A 14,218-nucleotide genomic window follows, 5' to 3' on the forward strand; every position below is an offset into this window, starting at 1 on the left:
ACAAAAGAAAATTTAGCCAAACCATTTCTGACTATATTAAACCTAGCTTATCAAACCATAATGAATCAGAAGTTTAAAACACCGATGACATCCCTGTGTTTATTGCACTACTCCATTACTCACACGACTCAACCCAAGCTGGCTATGTGAAGGATACATCTGTAATATTCTCAACTTAGAGAACTATGGGAGGAAAAAACCTAAGTGATTTGCTTCCTTAAGCATTTAGCTTATTATATAGCATACATTTCTTTCACGGTATAAATTTTTTAAATTTTAAATCAATTGAAAATGCTCACAAAGCTGAAAATTTCAAAACCATTCTTTGCAAACATCCAACAAACTTTGCCCAAGATTTTAAGGGAATGACATCTATCGACACTCTATTCACACCTTGCAAACTGTATCCACATCCCAGGGTAGTATGGTCCGCAGATCAATGACTTCACAAGATACTCCCAGCTTTTCTTGAGCCATGGAAGCCACCTCTCGGATTACATGAACCTAAAATAAGGAGAAAAATACATAGGGAATAACCACAGAAATTCAGGCCTAACATATTAGTTGAATTCCAGCATCATGCATAGAGGCAGTCTATTTTTTAATTTATTTTTATTGAATTTATTGGGGTGACATCGGTTAATAAAATTGTATACAGAGTAGGGGGAAGTAGAAGAGGGTAAAGAAGGGATGAAGGGCAGTGAAAGGCGACTTGACTTGGGGAGGTGAACACACAATGTAATATACAGATGGTGTATTGTAGAACTGTATAATAAAGTATTGAAAGTCAGAGGAATTGATCTTTATAGATAATTTGTTTTAGACATATTGAATCCCATAATCCACCAAAATAATCAAAAGTAGATGTCTAGGAAACAACTGAAAAAAGGCTCTTAAAGAAACTGAGAGCAGTCATTGCTAGAGATACTGATTCCAAAGATACCAGCACTGAGGTAAAGTCACAGTAGGTGGGGTTTCTAGAGAAAGCGTTTACAGGGAACAGTAAAGAGCAGAAATGATGGAAACCTGTGCATGACCAACATTTAAGAGGAAAACAGGTGAAGAGGAATTTACTCGCAATAACAGGAAAGGGGGGGTGGGGAAGACACAGGAAGGAAGTCAGGAGACTGTGTATTCCAGAAGCCAAAGAAGAAAGGATTTCATAGAGTTGCCAGTGTCATACACCAGGGGTAGAGTTGGATTTAACAATTTGAAGGTTAATGCTGTTAGCAGATATAGTGAATTAGTGGGAACAGAATTTGTAAAACACAAGACCATAGGAAGTTAAGGAATTAACTGCTGGTGGTAGAAATGGCTCAAGGTTAGTATTAAAAGAAAAAAAGGGAAATATACTGATATTTAAAAGAAACGTAGAGTAGAAAAATGTACTTTTAGATAGTGAAGAGATACATACTTTTTTTTAAAAAAAGGGACATGAAAAGAAGAAAGGAGAGGGCCAATTGCTGTATCCCAGTCTCTAAGAAAATAAATGGACTATAATCTGGAACAATTTTGGAGAGGGAGTAATAACATCCAGACACCACTCCTTTGAAGGCGAGGAAAACAGGAAAGAACTGAAAGAAGTGACAGGTGTAAAAGGAAAATCAGTCAGGGGAGTAACAATCTAAAACACTCTAACTTCATTATTCAAAAGAAAGAAATATGCTGACAGTGACAGGGGTGTGAATAAACAGATTTCTCTCCAGAGGTGTGAAACCATAAATTCTGTAGCTCTCCAAGTCAAGAAATCAAGTGGAGAAAAGAAATGAAGGTGGTGATATTGCAAATGACTAGCATTATCTTCTTTATATTCATATTACATTTTCTAAAGTAAACACATATTTCCTTTACACACACACAAAAAAGAAAAACTGAACACTTCTTTATAAGGTGATGAAGACATATAAGAGAAAATATGGCCACAGAAAGAGTTCTGAGCTTAAATGCTGGGAGATAGTGCAATGTGTCGACAAGCAGTGCAATGTGTCGACAAGCAACAGGGAAAGTGGAGGTAGACAGTAGTGAGGTTTACTGGAAAAGAGAAAGGCAGGGATTCCTGAGGCTGGACCACTGGACGGGTCCACATGGCCAGCAAAGTAATCGTGAGAGATGGCAGCAGATGAGGTGAAAAAGAAAATACTATGTGAAGTGCAACAAGTAGTAGATAGGTAAAATGCTCTTCAAAAGAAAAGGCGTTTTTAAGGAATCCATTTTTTGTAAACTCAATATATTTTCATCGCTTCACCATATGCATATAAGTTCTAATGACTGAATAAGCACTTGGCCTTCAATCAAAAATCAGTACCAGATATAGACATGGCACCAAACAAGGTAAACTTGATATAAGGAAAGCATCATTTTCAATTCTTCATAGTATCAGGATTAAAAGAGCTTCCAAGCACATGAACCTTACCATTTGGTACAAATGTTACTGACCTGCGTGCCCCAGGCAACAAGAGTAACATCACTCCCTTCCTGTATGATCTCAGCCTGGGACAGAGGGATGTTGTACGGTTCTACAGGGACCAGTTCCACTGAACACAAAATTGGGAAAAATAAAGGTTAATTATTTTCTCTCGTGTGGCATCTGTGCATAAAAGAATATAAGAATCTCATTGTGGCAAAGCTTTACTTATTCTTCCATATTTATAACAGAAATAGCATTGACCATGCAGCTTCATGAGATCATCACACTGATGAAAAAACACAATAGAAGTGTATGAAATATATCAGCTATACTGGAACAGAGGAAAGACATTAGGTAAGAACTAAGACAATAAACTGCGGGCTTTAGTCAATAATAATGTATCAAAATGTAGTGCACTAACCCAAGATGTTAGTAACAGAAGAAACTGGTTGTGGGTGTATGGAAACACTCTGTACTACATTTAGGGGTTTTTCTTTTTTTACAGATTTTATTTATTTATATTTAGAGGGGAAGGAAAGGAGAGAAGGAGAGAAATATCAATGTATGGTTGCCTCTCGTGCATCCCCTCCTGGGAACTGGCCTGCAACCCAGGCATGTGCCCTGACTGGGAATTGGACTGCGGTCGTTTGGTTCACAGGCACAACTCAATCCACTGAGCTACACCAGCCAGGGCTACATTTAGGGGTTTTTTTAAGTAAATCTAAAACAGTTCTAAAAAATAAAGTATAAAAAATTTTTAATATATTTGTTAGAACTTGATTAGATTAAATTAAGTTCCTAGACAAGTTTTCTATTGAGGAACAAATTTATAAAGGTTTGGAAAAAAATAAAACCATATAGCAGGGCCAAATTTTTAAGCATATTTTATTTTTGTACTTTGCATCTATGAACACTTTGTCAACTATAGCAGCTGACACCACCTTAATTTTCAAAGCTAAATTCTGTGAAACTCAAAGAGAAACTAAATCAGTTCCACCAGCCAAAATGAAGAATAGCCACTGATATCCCAGAAAAAAACATTTCATGACTTCTCTGCCCAAAGAGAAGCAATACAGAGTACAAGCAATACAGAGGTGAGTGAATTCAAGAGGAAATCGTAAGGCAAATTTTTAAATGAAATGGAGTAGAAGTTGATAAAATTACTCCATTACAGGGAGGCTTTCTTGAATTCCTATGTCAGAACATTACAATGGAACTGACAGAGGAAAAAAATGTTCCCTTCTGCTCATTCTCCCCAAGATTATATTATCATTGTTACATAAACGTTTTTTATTCAAAGAGCACAAAAGAATAAAAAGTTCCCTCTGCTCCCCAGTCAGTCCATCCAACTACATGGGCCAAAAGTAATCAATGCCAACAATTTCCTGGGTGTCTTCAGTAAACATGTCTTTCTTTGTGGCAGGTTTCTGTATCCTATTCCTACATTTGGAAATGCCCTACCTTATCAGGCAGGGCCCTTTCTGCATTACAGAAGTGAGGTCCATGTATTGACTTTCCCAGCTTCTCTTGCAGCTAGGGCACAAAATACGGGCTCTGCCAATCAAGTGCACCCATGCCTGACTCTGAGTTGGAAGTTGATGACACGCAAGAGCAGCAGATATCCAGAATCTATTCCAGAGTACTGGTAACAGTGGAGGCAGATCAGGTACCCAGGTTCAGAGATATTACGGATTCAGGCTGCAGTTCCATGTCCACTGACAACTGTTGGGGGATATTTGAAGAACCAATTATGCAGTGGAATTTTGGGTATTGCTCCTAGATAGATATACAGCCTCTAAGCCAGGTTCTTAAGCACCCCAAAGATCTCTCAGCTATTTATTATCCTTAAATAAATCTTTTCTGCTTATATTGGACAGGCTGGATCTTACCTGCTTGAAAATAAGAACGCTGACTGATATGTTATCTTTTCAGATATGTAGAGTATGCAAATATTCACACACAAAAACATATATATATATTTTTCCCCTCCTTTTCAAAGGTAGAATCACATTGTACACACTGTTAGGAACCCTCCTACAAGTTAAGAATTCTTCTACAATCTCTCTTTTTCCCAATGTAACAATATATCTTGGCCATCTTTTCTGGTCAGAAATACAGTTTTATAAGATAATATTTGTAAGTAAAAACTATCAAACTCAGTGGTGCTGTTATCAATGATGTGGTGGAAAATTTAATTCCTTGTATTTTTTTAATCCTCACTGGAGTATATGTTTATTGACTTTAGAGAAGGAGGAGAGGATGTGGAGAGAAAAGACAGACAGGTATAGAGAAACATCAATGTAAGGGAGGAACACGGATCAGTGGCCTCCTGTAGAGAATCAAACCCGCAACCCAGGTATGTGCCCTGACTGAAAAGTGAACCCGCAACCTTTTGGTGTACGGGACAACATTCCAACCTGTGAGCCACCCGGCCAGGATCCATATTAACAGCTCATATAGAAAGGACCCATGTTAACAACTCATGTAGAAAGGACCCATATTAACAACTCATGCAGAAAGCATCTGCAAGAGAACAACTTCATCTTAATGACACAAGTTCCCCTGTAACACACAATTTTACCATTACAGAGATGATTTCTCTGCCCTGGCACAAATCTACAGTAATGCTAGTTCCCTCACAAAATACACATTACTTCATGCTGCCTGATTACTAACAGCACAGTCAAAATCTCCACACCCGAGAAGCCCATCTTATTTGTCAGCATTTACAGTGTAATGGGAGAGAAGTGGGAAGTCTACCCATTGGAGAGCCCGGGCCTGGCTCTGTCTCTGTGTCTCTGTACCGTATCCATTTGGTGGTCCCTAACAAAGCATTCTATTGCTCCTATGTCCCAGTACGCCACCTGTAAACTGGGGGAAGCAGTATGTGACTGTCTGCCACACCACAGGGACAGAATGAGGAGCAAAGTTAATCACTGCAGACATCTTTTCAGTTCTTAGAAAACTGGGTTTACAATTTAAAATAACTCAATGATACAGTCATTAAGACTGTAAGAGGAAGTTTTCATTCTAGGAACAGTTATTCTGACTCCAACTATCATTTGCTGCATTAAACTTACATCTCTGTATTACAGTTGTCATTTTTCTGAATAATCTTTCAGATTTGAGGTTATTAATCATAACTTCTGGATAATTTTTACTTCTATATCAACAATTACTTTTAATGCTGATGTTAAAAAACATACACACAAGGAAACTTAGTGCAATTTCTTAATTACTTTAAAGTTATTCCTAAAATAAAGCTATATTCAATCTTCCCCTTACCTCTTCACCTTAATTATTAAAAACATAAAGAGTAAACAGTCTACATTAGAAAAATCACATCTACATACTGTTAACATTTATTTGTCTATGTCATAATAGTTGTTATATTAATATAATATTACTGTCTAATTAGAAGATAGAATTAACTTTCAATAAATAAAAATAATTAAGTGCTAAATTTTGATACTCTTTAGCCCATGGTGATTGCCGGGAGCATGTGTGGACAATATGAACTGGTATATTGTCTCAACACCACAGGAACAGGAACCTGAGACATCTCCTGGGATTGACAGTGGTTGAGGGTCACAACTGCATGACAACCTAAGCATTCATGCCATAAGCATGTCAAGGTTTTACTGAGAATTAGGGCAAAAGGATTGCAAAGAAGTGAGAAAGCAGATGAACTGGAATAGAGAAAACCACAAAAAGGGTAGATTTTAAAGAACGAATATAAATAGAAGCACAAAGACAAAAAGTTGGCATTCTTAGCCGTGGGGTACCAGATATGAATAACAGAAATGCCTAAACAAGCAAGCTGAGAAAAACACCACATGTCGTGTTCTGTGATGCACTGAGAGGGATATAGCATCACTGCTGTGGTCCTCTTTCCAGAAGATATATATAACCTGAACTTGATCATAAAGAAACATCAGACAAACTGAGGGGTGTTCCACATAACAGTGGACCATATGTGGAGATCATGGCAGTCAAAAAGATAGGAACTGTCTGTCCCAAAATAAAGGAGACTAAGGAGAGAAAACAGTAAGTGAAGATTCTGGATCAGATCCTGACCCCAAAAAGGACATTAGTAGACTACTAATAAAATTTGAATTAGGTGTCTGGAAGAGTTAACAGTATTATATCACTATTAATATTCTGGTTTTGATCATTATGCCCATGTTACATGTGAGGTTAACATCTGGGGAAGCTGAGGGGAAAAGGGTATATAAGAATTCTTTGTAGTATTTTGGTAATCTTTCGGTCTGAGCATATTTCGAAATAAGAAGTTTCACAAATTATTTTAATTTTAAATTTTTTAAATGGAGGCTGACACACCTTAGCAAGTCTTCCACAGATTTTTGGAAAAATAAGGTGTGACGTGATGGGGAAATATACCAAATTATGAAAACTGAGTTTAACACAAGGCACAGCAGAGGCACTATAGATTGATACTGCCTTGTAAAGCAAGCTCTACTTTTCGAAATATCAGTACAAATAGAGAAAGTGAGGATTACTAAAGCCATCCACCGGTAAAAGAAGTGCAGCCATGTCGTGTTGTATCTGGGACCTCATCTACCTGTGAGAGTTTAACAGAGTCTGATTACACAAAGACATGAAGATGTGAAGACAAACTCAATATATGTTCATTCCTGTCAGCTTTTTGTTAGAGATTCTTGAGCACTAAATAAAAACTAATAACCAGTCAAATTGTCTAAACAGAAATACATCAAGTCAAAAATCAGCAAATATCTGGCATGTAAACAGGAGATTTCTCACATTGAGATTCTTTCAAATAAAAAATATAAAACCATCTGAAATCTCAGAATCATTGGTATTAGTTTCTGAAGGTCAACTTATCACTAAAAATATCACTGAAATTTTTTTTTAAAAACCCTCACTAATATTCTCAACTGAATAGCAACACTGACTTCAAACAGAAAAGTCCTGGACCCATTTCAATTCAAACACATTTAAATTCTTTTTCTCTGAAATTAGTGCATTTATTTGAAAACCCCACATTTCTACTTCCTTTGCATTATGAGACAACTTACATTTCTTTTCAAAATAGTTTGTAAGTGTGTATCATAAAAGCAAATCCATGACAAGCAGCGCTGTATTCCTTACACAACTTCAAAATTAACTTCACACATTTCTGTTATTTAATAAAAAAGATTTATGACACTGATAGTATTGCATAATATACATCACTATACTTAAAATGTATACTAAAGTGTAACCATATTTGTCATATATCTTCTTCACTCTTTGCAATTACTCTTAGTAGTTTTTTTCTCGTACACTCTAGTGTACAGAATTTAATAATCTGGCAAAAGTCCTCTGCTCAACAATCTTACTAGCCAATTGTCTATCTTTCAAGTTTAATATATTAGATTTTAGTCAATATTTTTCGATGTATTTTCTACAATAAGAATCTATATATGGGTGAACTTCATTCACATAGACTCTTAAAAAGGTAAACTGGCCAAGTAGGAAAGAAAATAATTCCATGCTGAATGAAAGGGCACTATTTTGAAGCCATTCTATCAGCACATGGAGAATTTAAAAGGAAAAACAATAACCTAACAAAAAGAACTGTGTTGAAATGGAAACGGAATACTCCAATTTTCACTGTCAATTGGTAAATATACCATTATTTTGTGAACCACTAAGAATAAAAGTACTGCCACATTGTTTAGAATTATTCATATTGAAAGAAAAAAATTTAGAATAATCAGACATGGGTTTCATTGTAACACCCTTGCACATATATAAGATCAAAATATTAGCAAAAAAAAGGCAGTTAAACTATTCCTAAAACTCTTTCACATTCAGAATTGAATCTTTTCCCTCACCTTTTAACTTATAATTGTAAGAACATTATTTTCTTTGTCACCAAGCACGTTGGTGATTCAGCACTTTTTAAAATACTGGTGCTGAGCTCTCAAGATAGCACCATTATTTAGAAATATCCTGCTTCTGACTCCTTCCACACACGGTTAAATTATTGTGATTCTATACTTTCACCACCCTTCCTGCCCATTACAATCATTTGGAACTTTATCATTAAAAGACTAGTTCTCTGATGCCTCTGAAATTTTATTTTAAGCTTTTGTTTAAGTCAGTAATGGCCCCATAACACAACACTAGTGAAGTCAGTAATTCAGATATGCCTAAGAGTAAGCCACTTACTCCCTTTAAGTGAAAAGTTTTCTATGCACAGATGAGGAAAAAGTAGTAATGTATATAGGGTTCCGGACTATCTGTGGTTTCAGGCATCCATGGCGGGGTCTTGGAACATATGCCACATGGATAGGGAGGGACCACTATATATCTCTATCTGTATCTATAACTATACATACATATATACATATATATATAACGTCAATAACTGTCATTGACAACTATGTCTAAAGGTGAGGTTTAACTAGAATTTTTATTTTTTATCTGTGTAGATATGGGACTCTGTTTACTAAATAAATGTAAGTCAGTCTTTGACTTTCAGACATCTAACTTTGTACCCATTTTGAGAAAAACATTAGGAACTGCCTATAATCAAAAAGTAGACAATCACTGTCTTCACAAGATTCAGTGTACATCCGAATATGCTAGGATATGTTGTAAATCTGAAATAATCTTCATAAGGCTCCCTGATAAACTAAAAATGTCCCATAGTGGCCCTCATATTACCATAAACCAGCAAATTCTCCTTCTCTTCTTCTTGCTAAATCTAAATTGCCCAACCAATAAATAACAGATAGCAAGAACAATCCCTCCCTCTTCTGACAAGCATTTTTGGCCAGCTGCTCCTGAAACTGGTTAGATGATGGCTGACTTCCATCCACTGCTAAAGTGCTACAGAGCCCTGACACCTCCCTCTCCCCCAGATTAGGGCACTGCTTCTGAGTTGGGCTCATAGCCCAACATTCTGAATAAAGATTCATGCCAAAGGGTGTGATTATTAAAGCAAATCATTGGAGATTCTTAAGTAATAGAAATATATTTTAATATACTACTTACAGCTATTCAACACTTACTATTTATGAAGCATTAACTAAATATTTCCTATATATAAACATAACTATATAATACTATGCAGAAAATATTATACTACTAAATTTGAAAATCCAGAGAAAATATTCATACAAAGACATAAGTGACCAAGATTTACTCAAGAGTGGGTAGTATAAAATGACCAAAAAATCATTAAAAAGAAAGTAAAACATGTTTCCCAAAAGGCACCAGAACCAGACAATTTTATAAGCAAATTATATTAAACCTTACACAACAGATAATCCCTACACAACTTTGCCCGCAAAGCTCCCTGCCCCCCCATCTGCCACAGATGAAAGTAAAACTACCAAGACATGATCTGCTTGGGGAAGAAAGGTGGCCCATCTCTCAGAGGAGGAAGGCCAAGAGCCCCTTCCTCAAGGGGCTTTTATTGGGTTCATTTGCACAAGAATACAGGTAAGGATCAAACAATAGATAGCATTCAAAGAACCATGAGGGCTTATTCTCAGTCAGGGTTAGATAGCTAAAGAGCCATAAAACTTTGAGAAATAACTTTGCTTGGACCTTTATCATTTAAATGAGAGCATTCTAAACAAAGCAGGTTTCACAGGATTTTACATATTCTTTCTTAGACCTGATCACCCTGGATCCCACTCTAGCTGGCAAAGGGCTGCACCACCTTCCCCATCATAGGTTTTTAGGCTTAAGTGGATTAGAGCCAGGAAGCACTTCTCTCAGACGGAAATGGGGACTCTGGCTATGTCAGAATAGCTGAGGGGCTTCCTCTTTGTTGCAGCCCCCCAAGTCCTTTCATGACGGCCTCCCAAGTGATTATGTCTAGCTTAGGTTGCCACTCCTCTGGGGGGCTCGTACTTGTCATAAACTAACCGACCATGCATTGGGGGCAGGGGGAAAGCTTTGTCTCCTTAGTGGCTCGCATTCCAGAGGTTGCTCACTCAGCCTTAGCCATGGGGGCAGTTACAACTCCTGAAACCAGGCAGAGGGGTTCCCAACATCTAGTTACCCAATCAGGTCTAGAGCATAGAAAAAGAAATGAGCCCGGTTCATTCTAAAAGACTGCATAACTCCTGAAACCAGACTGAGATGGTGAAGCAAAGATAAAACTACAGACCAATTTTATGTATAAATACATACATGCATGTTCATACATATGAAAAGATATAACTATAGTTCAATTATATTTATAAATGTGAAGATCTTTTTGAAAATCTTCTAATTGAAATCAGCAACATTCTGAAAGAATAATGCATCATGCTTAAGTAGAATTTATCTCAGGAATGAAAGAATTACTCATCATGATATTATGAAGTAAGTTCATGAACTTCACCTAATCAAGAGATCAAAGGAGAAAAATTACACAATCATCTTTACCAGACACCTAAAAACAATTTGAGAAAACTCAACACCTTAGGAGAAGCAGGAGGAAGGGTTCTCTGACTAAGCTAAAAAGTATGAGTAATTTCTTTAACTTGATAAAGACTATATAACCCAGGATCCAAGTTAAGAAAAGATGAGACATTCCTAACAGAGGAAAAAGTCAAAATGTCTCATCAATTCTTGGGAAAAGAATAAAAAGAGTCTTAACTATCATTAACTAAGAGGGTAAAATTTTCTACCTAAAATAGCTAAGATAATTAACTGAAATATTATTAGAGAATTGTATAACGTCTCCAAATGCAATATTAACAGACAAAATCAAAAGCTTTTCTCAATACAATAACCAATTAAAAATGTAATAAAAAATCCTATCCATATAGCAAAAAAAGCAAACAAACCATGAAACATCTAGTAACAAACTTAACACAAATGTGTCAAACTTAATGGAAAAACCTACAGAACTTACTCATGGACATAAAAAAAGTTTGAATGAAAGGAAACACCCATGATCTTGGAAATGGAGAATCATTACAGTAAAGATGCAAAAATAGAAAAAACAACTTTAAAAACTATGTTTGTGTATATGTGCAGATACATTTATGTTTAAACACACATGTAAAATGCTGTCCTCAATGACAACCAGGGTATGGGCACTGATATAAGGGTGACATTTCCCAGATACAGAAAAAAAAGTTTGAAAAATACAAGAAGAGGCAAAATTCTGATAGAATGAAATGCAAGGTTTTCTCAAGTGAAGCATCTTACAAATATTTCCAGCTTTCATTTTTAGCTTGCAAGCTATAAATAGTTACCTACTGAGTTTTGTTTCTGTACAGTAACTGCACGGATAATACCTTGTCCTTCTAGTTTTTCACTAACTGCCATTTAGAGACTTGCAGTACCTGGCTCACCAATCACTTACTGTGCTTAATCAAAAAAGTAGGAAACAAGAATAGAATTAAGAAATATATGTTTTATAGTTTTGCTATAATAAAGAGGCTTATAACTTTCTCCTTCCTCATGACCAAATATGTATATATAAACAGGGATGTTTACTTCCACATAGATTAGTACAGGCAGAATTTAGAAGCAACTCAAAATTCTGTAATAGAGAAAAAGATAAATTATGGTACACCCTCAGAATTTTATGAGCTAAAAATCAACTAAATCTTCGTAACCTGACACTGAAATATAACTAAAATAAATTGGTAAAAAAAGCAAGTTACAAAAAATGTTTAAGTATGATTTTACATAACTCAGTTTATGAACATATGTTTATCAATGCAAATACAGAGAAAATGCTCTGAGGAAAGGAGTTAAATACAGAAAAGGAACTTCCATTTTTCATTTTATAGTTCTATGATACTTGAACTTTTTACAAAGTGCATATAATCCATGATATTAAATTTTATTAAAAACATTACTTTTTCATTTACTGTAAGCTTAGTCATTGACAAAGTACCCAGTTAAATTAGGACAAGGATCAAAAGTAGATGTCTATTTAATGTCCAAAATTAGTCTGAAAGTGCATACGAATAATATGAAGACTATATTACAGCACAAAAGAATTCCACTGTGTCATATTCTACAAATATTTCAGTTTATTGGGTCAATTGCAGAAGATACATAAATTCAAAACTAATTCTGCACATCAAGTTGATGGAAAACCTCTTGATTCTTCTTGATCAGAGAGATGGAGAACAGCTGTGATGGGGACAATTATGTGCATTCACCCAAGAGTTTCACCCCCTCTCCCCAGAATGTAGGAAGACTACATTTCTCAGCTACCTTTGTCTCCAGTTGGGGACTGGTGAGTAGGTCCCTTATAGCATCATGGAGGAGACATTCCCAAATGCCATCAGTGACCATGCTGGACTTGTAAGAGGTATAGGGATGGAGGGATCGAGCAAAAAAGAAGATTCATGGACATGGGCAACAAGGGGGTGTTGACTGAGGGGGCGAGAGATAGGGGGTGGAGGTGGAAGAGGGTGTAAGGGGGGATAAGCTGTAAAGGAAAAAAATTACAATAAAAATAATTTTAAAAGCAATAAGAGAAACTCAAAGTAAAAAAAAGCTAATTAATCCTATGCCAATGGAGAAATTAATGCAGTACATATTCAAACTCTGGACTGGACTCTATAACATAAGGGATATAGTGCCATAATAAAGAGCTATTAATGTCATATATTTCCATTCAATTAAAAAATACATCATTTTAATTGTGGCAGAATAAAAGAGACAGCATATGTCTTGGCATGAAACTAAAACACTAAAAAAAATTATTTCATACACCCTCCCATAATGTTTGAATGGGGCGCAAATTAAGGCAATGTTAGAGAGAGCAGCCTTTAAACCTAACTCTATCACCTATTTCTCTGTTAAGTAATTTTTTTAAACTCTCCAAACTTCAGTGTCAGGACGCCACCAACTCAAGAGGTTTTGCAAATGGAACGATCTGCACCATAAATGCTCAATACCTGGGTTTGAAAACTGGCTTCACTTCCCTAATGCTTACATTCCTATGACGACAGTGACGGAATTTTTTTGATAAGGTTGTTATGAAGACTAAATGACAGAGTCCTTATGTCTACACAACATATCACTGTGTCTATCACGTAAGTGTTCAAAAAGTGCTTAAAGATGAGGCAGGGACTCGCCTGGATTATCTCAACCCCTCCACAACCACATGAGTACTACTGTAAGTAAAATCACAGATACACGGAAGGGGTTCCTACTGCAGCCATTAGGACATTTAGAGTATGTTCATGAAAAGGTGCAGTTTTTTTTGTGCTTATCAAACTGAGGGCATTTTTATCTTGAAAGAGAAGCTTCTTTTCTCCATCCAAAATGATGTATTATATCAGTGAAGATTAGCTGGTATACTAGTAAAGTCTACAGGGGAATGGAACTCAAAGGAAGTTGAACCTAAAATGTGATTAAGCTTCTTTCCCCCAGATCCTTCCATTTATCAAAGGAAGATTAAAGGAGTGAGAAACATTGATGTGAGAAAGAGCGATTGGTTGCCTCTCCCAAGAGCCCTGACCAGACCTGCATCGGGGCATACCTGACCAGGAATCCAACTGATGACTCTCTGCCCAGCAGGACAACGCCCAACCAACTGAGCCACACTGGCCAGGGCACAAATGGTGAGGATTTCCACTTTTGATTTCTATTTCTCTCCCTCCCTCTGAACTCCAGTGAAATTATCTCCTTAGCCTCACAATCTTCTACTAGAAACTCTCATTCGCTAAGTAACAAGGGACTCGGCACTGGGCAAGCTACACAATAGAAAGTATAGCAATATGGCCACATACAAAATCCCAGAAAATAAGTCACACAGCTGGGCTCAAGTCACATGTCCCTCACTTGAGATCACAGAGGTCAGAAAGGATGACT

General features: G+C 36.4%; 1 protein-coding gene across 2 annotated transcripts in view; it reads right to left on the reverse strand.

Annotated features, from left to right (window-relative positions):
- Positions 1 to 14,218, reverse strand: part of BCKDHB (branched chain keto acid dehydrogenase E1 subunit beta) — a 188,391-nt gene that overhangs the window by 112,952 nt on the left and 61,221 nt on the right. For both annotated transcript variants that reach the window (XM_037039464.1, XM_037039462.1), the window contains exons 7-8: positions 2,437 to 2,534; positions 394 to 504 (exon numbers count right to left, since the gene is read on the reverse strand). In XM_037039464.1, coding sequence (XP_036895359.1) covers positions 394 to 504; positions 2,437 to 2,534 — 209 coding nt within the window. The remainder of the gene's footprint in view (positions 1 to 393; positions 505 to 2,436; positions 2,535 to 14,218) is intronic.

This window comes from Sturnira hondurensis, unplaced genomic scaffold (assembly GCF_014824575.4).
Source record: "Sturnira hondurensis isolate 20B ecotype Veracruz unplaced genomic scaffold, ASM1482457v3 Scaffold0025370, whole genome shotgun sequence".
NCBI classification, from domain to species: domain Eukaryota; kingdom Metazoa; phylum Chordata; class Mammalia; order Chiroptera; family Phyllostomidae; genus Sturnira; species Sturnira hondurensis.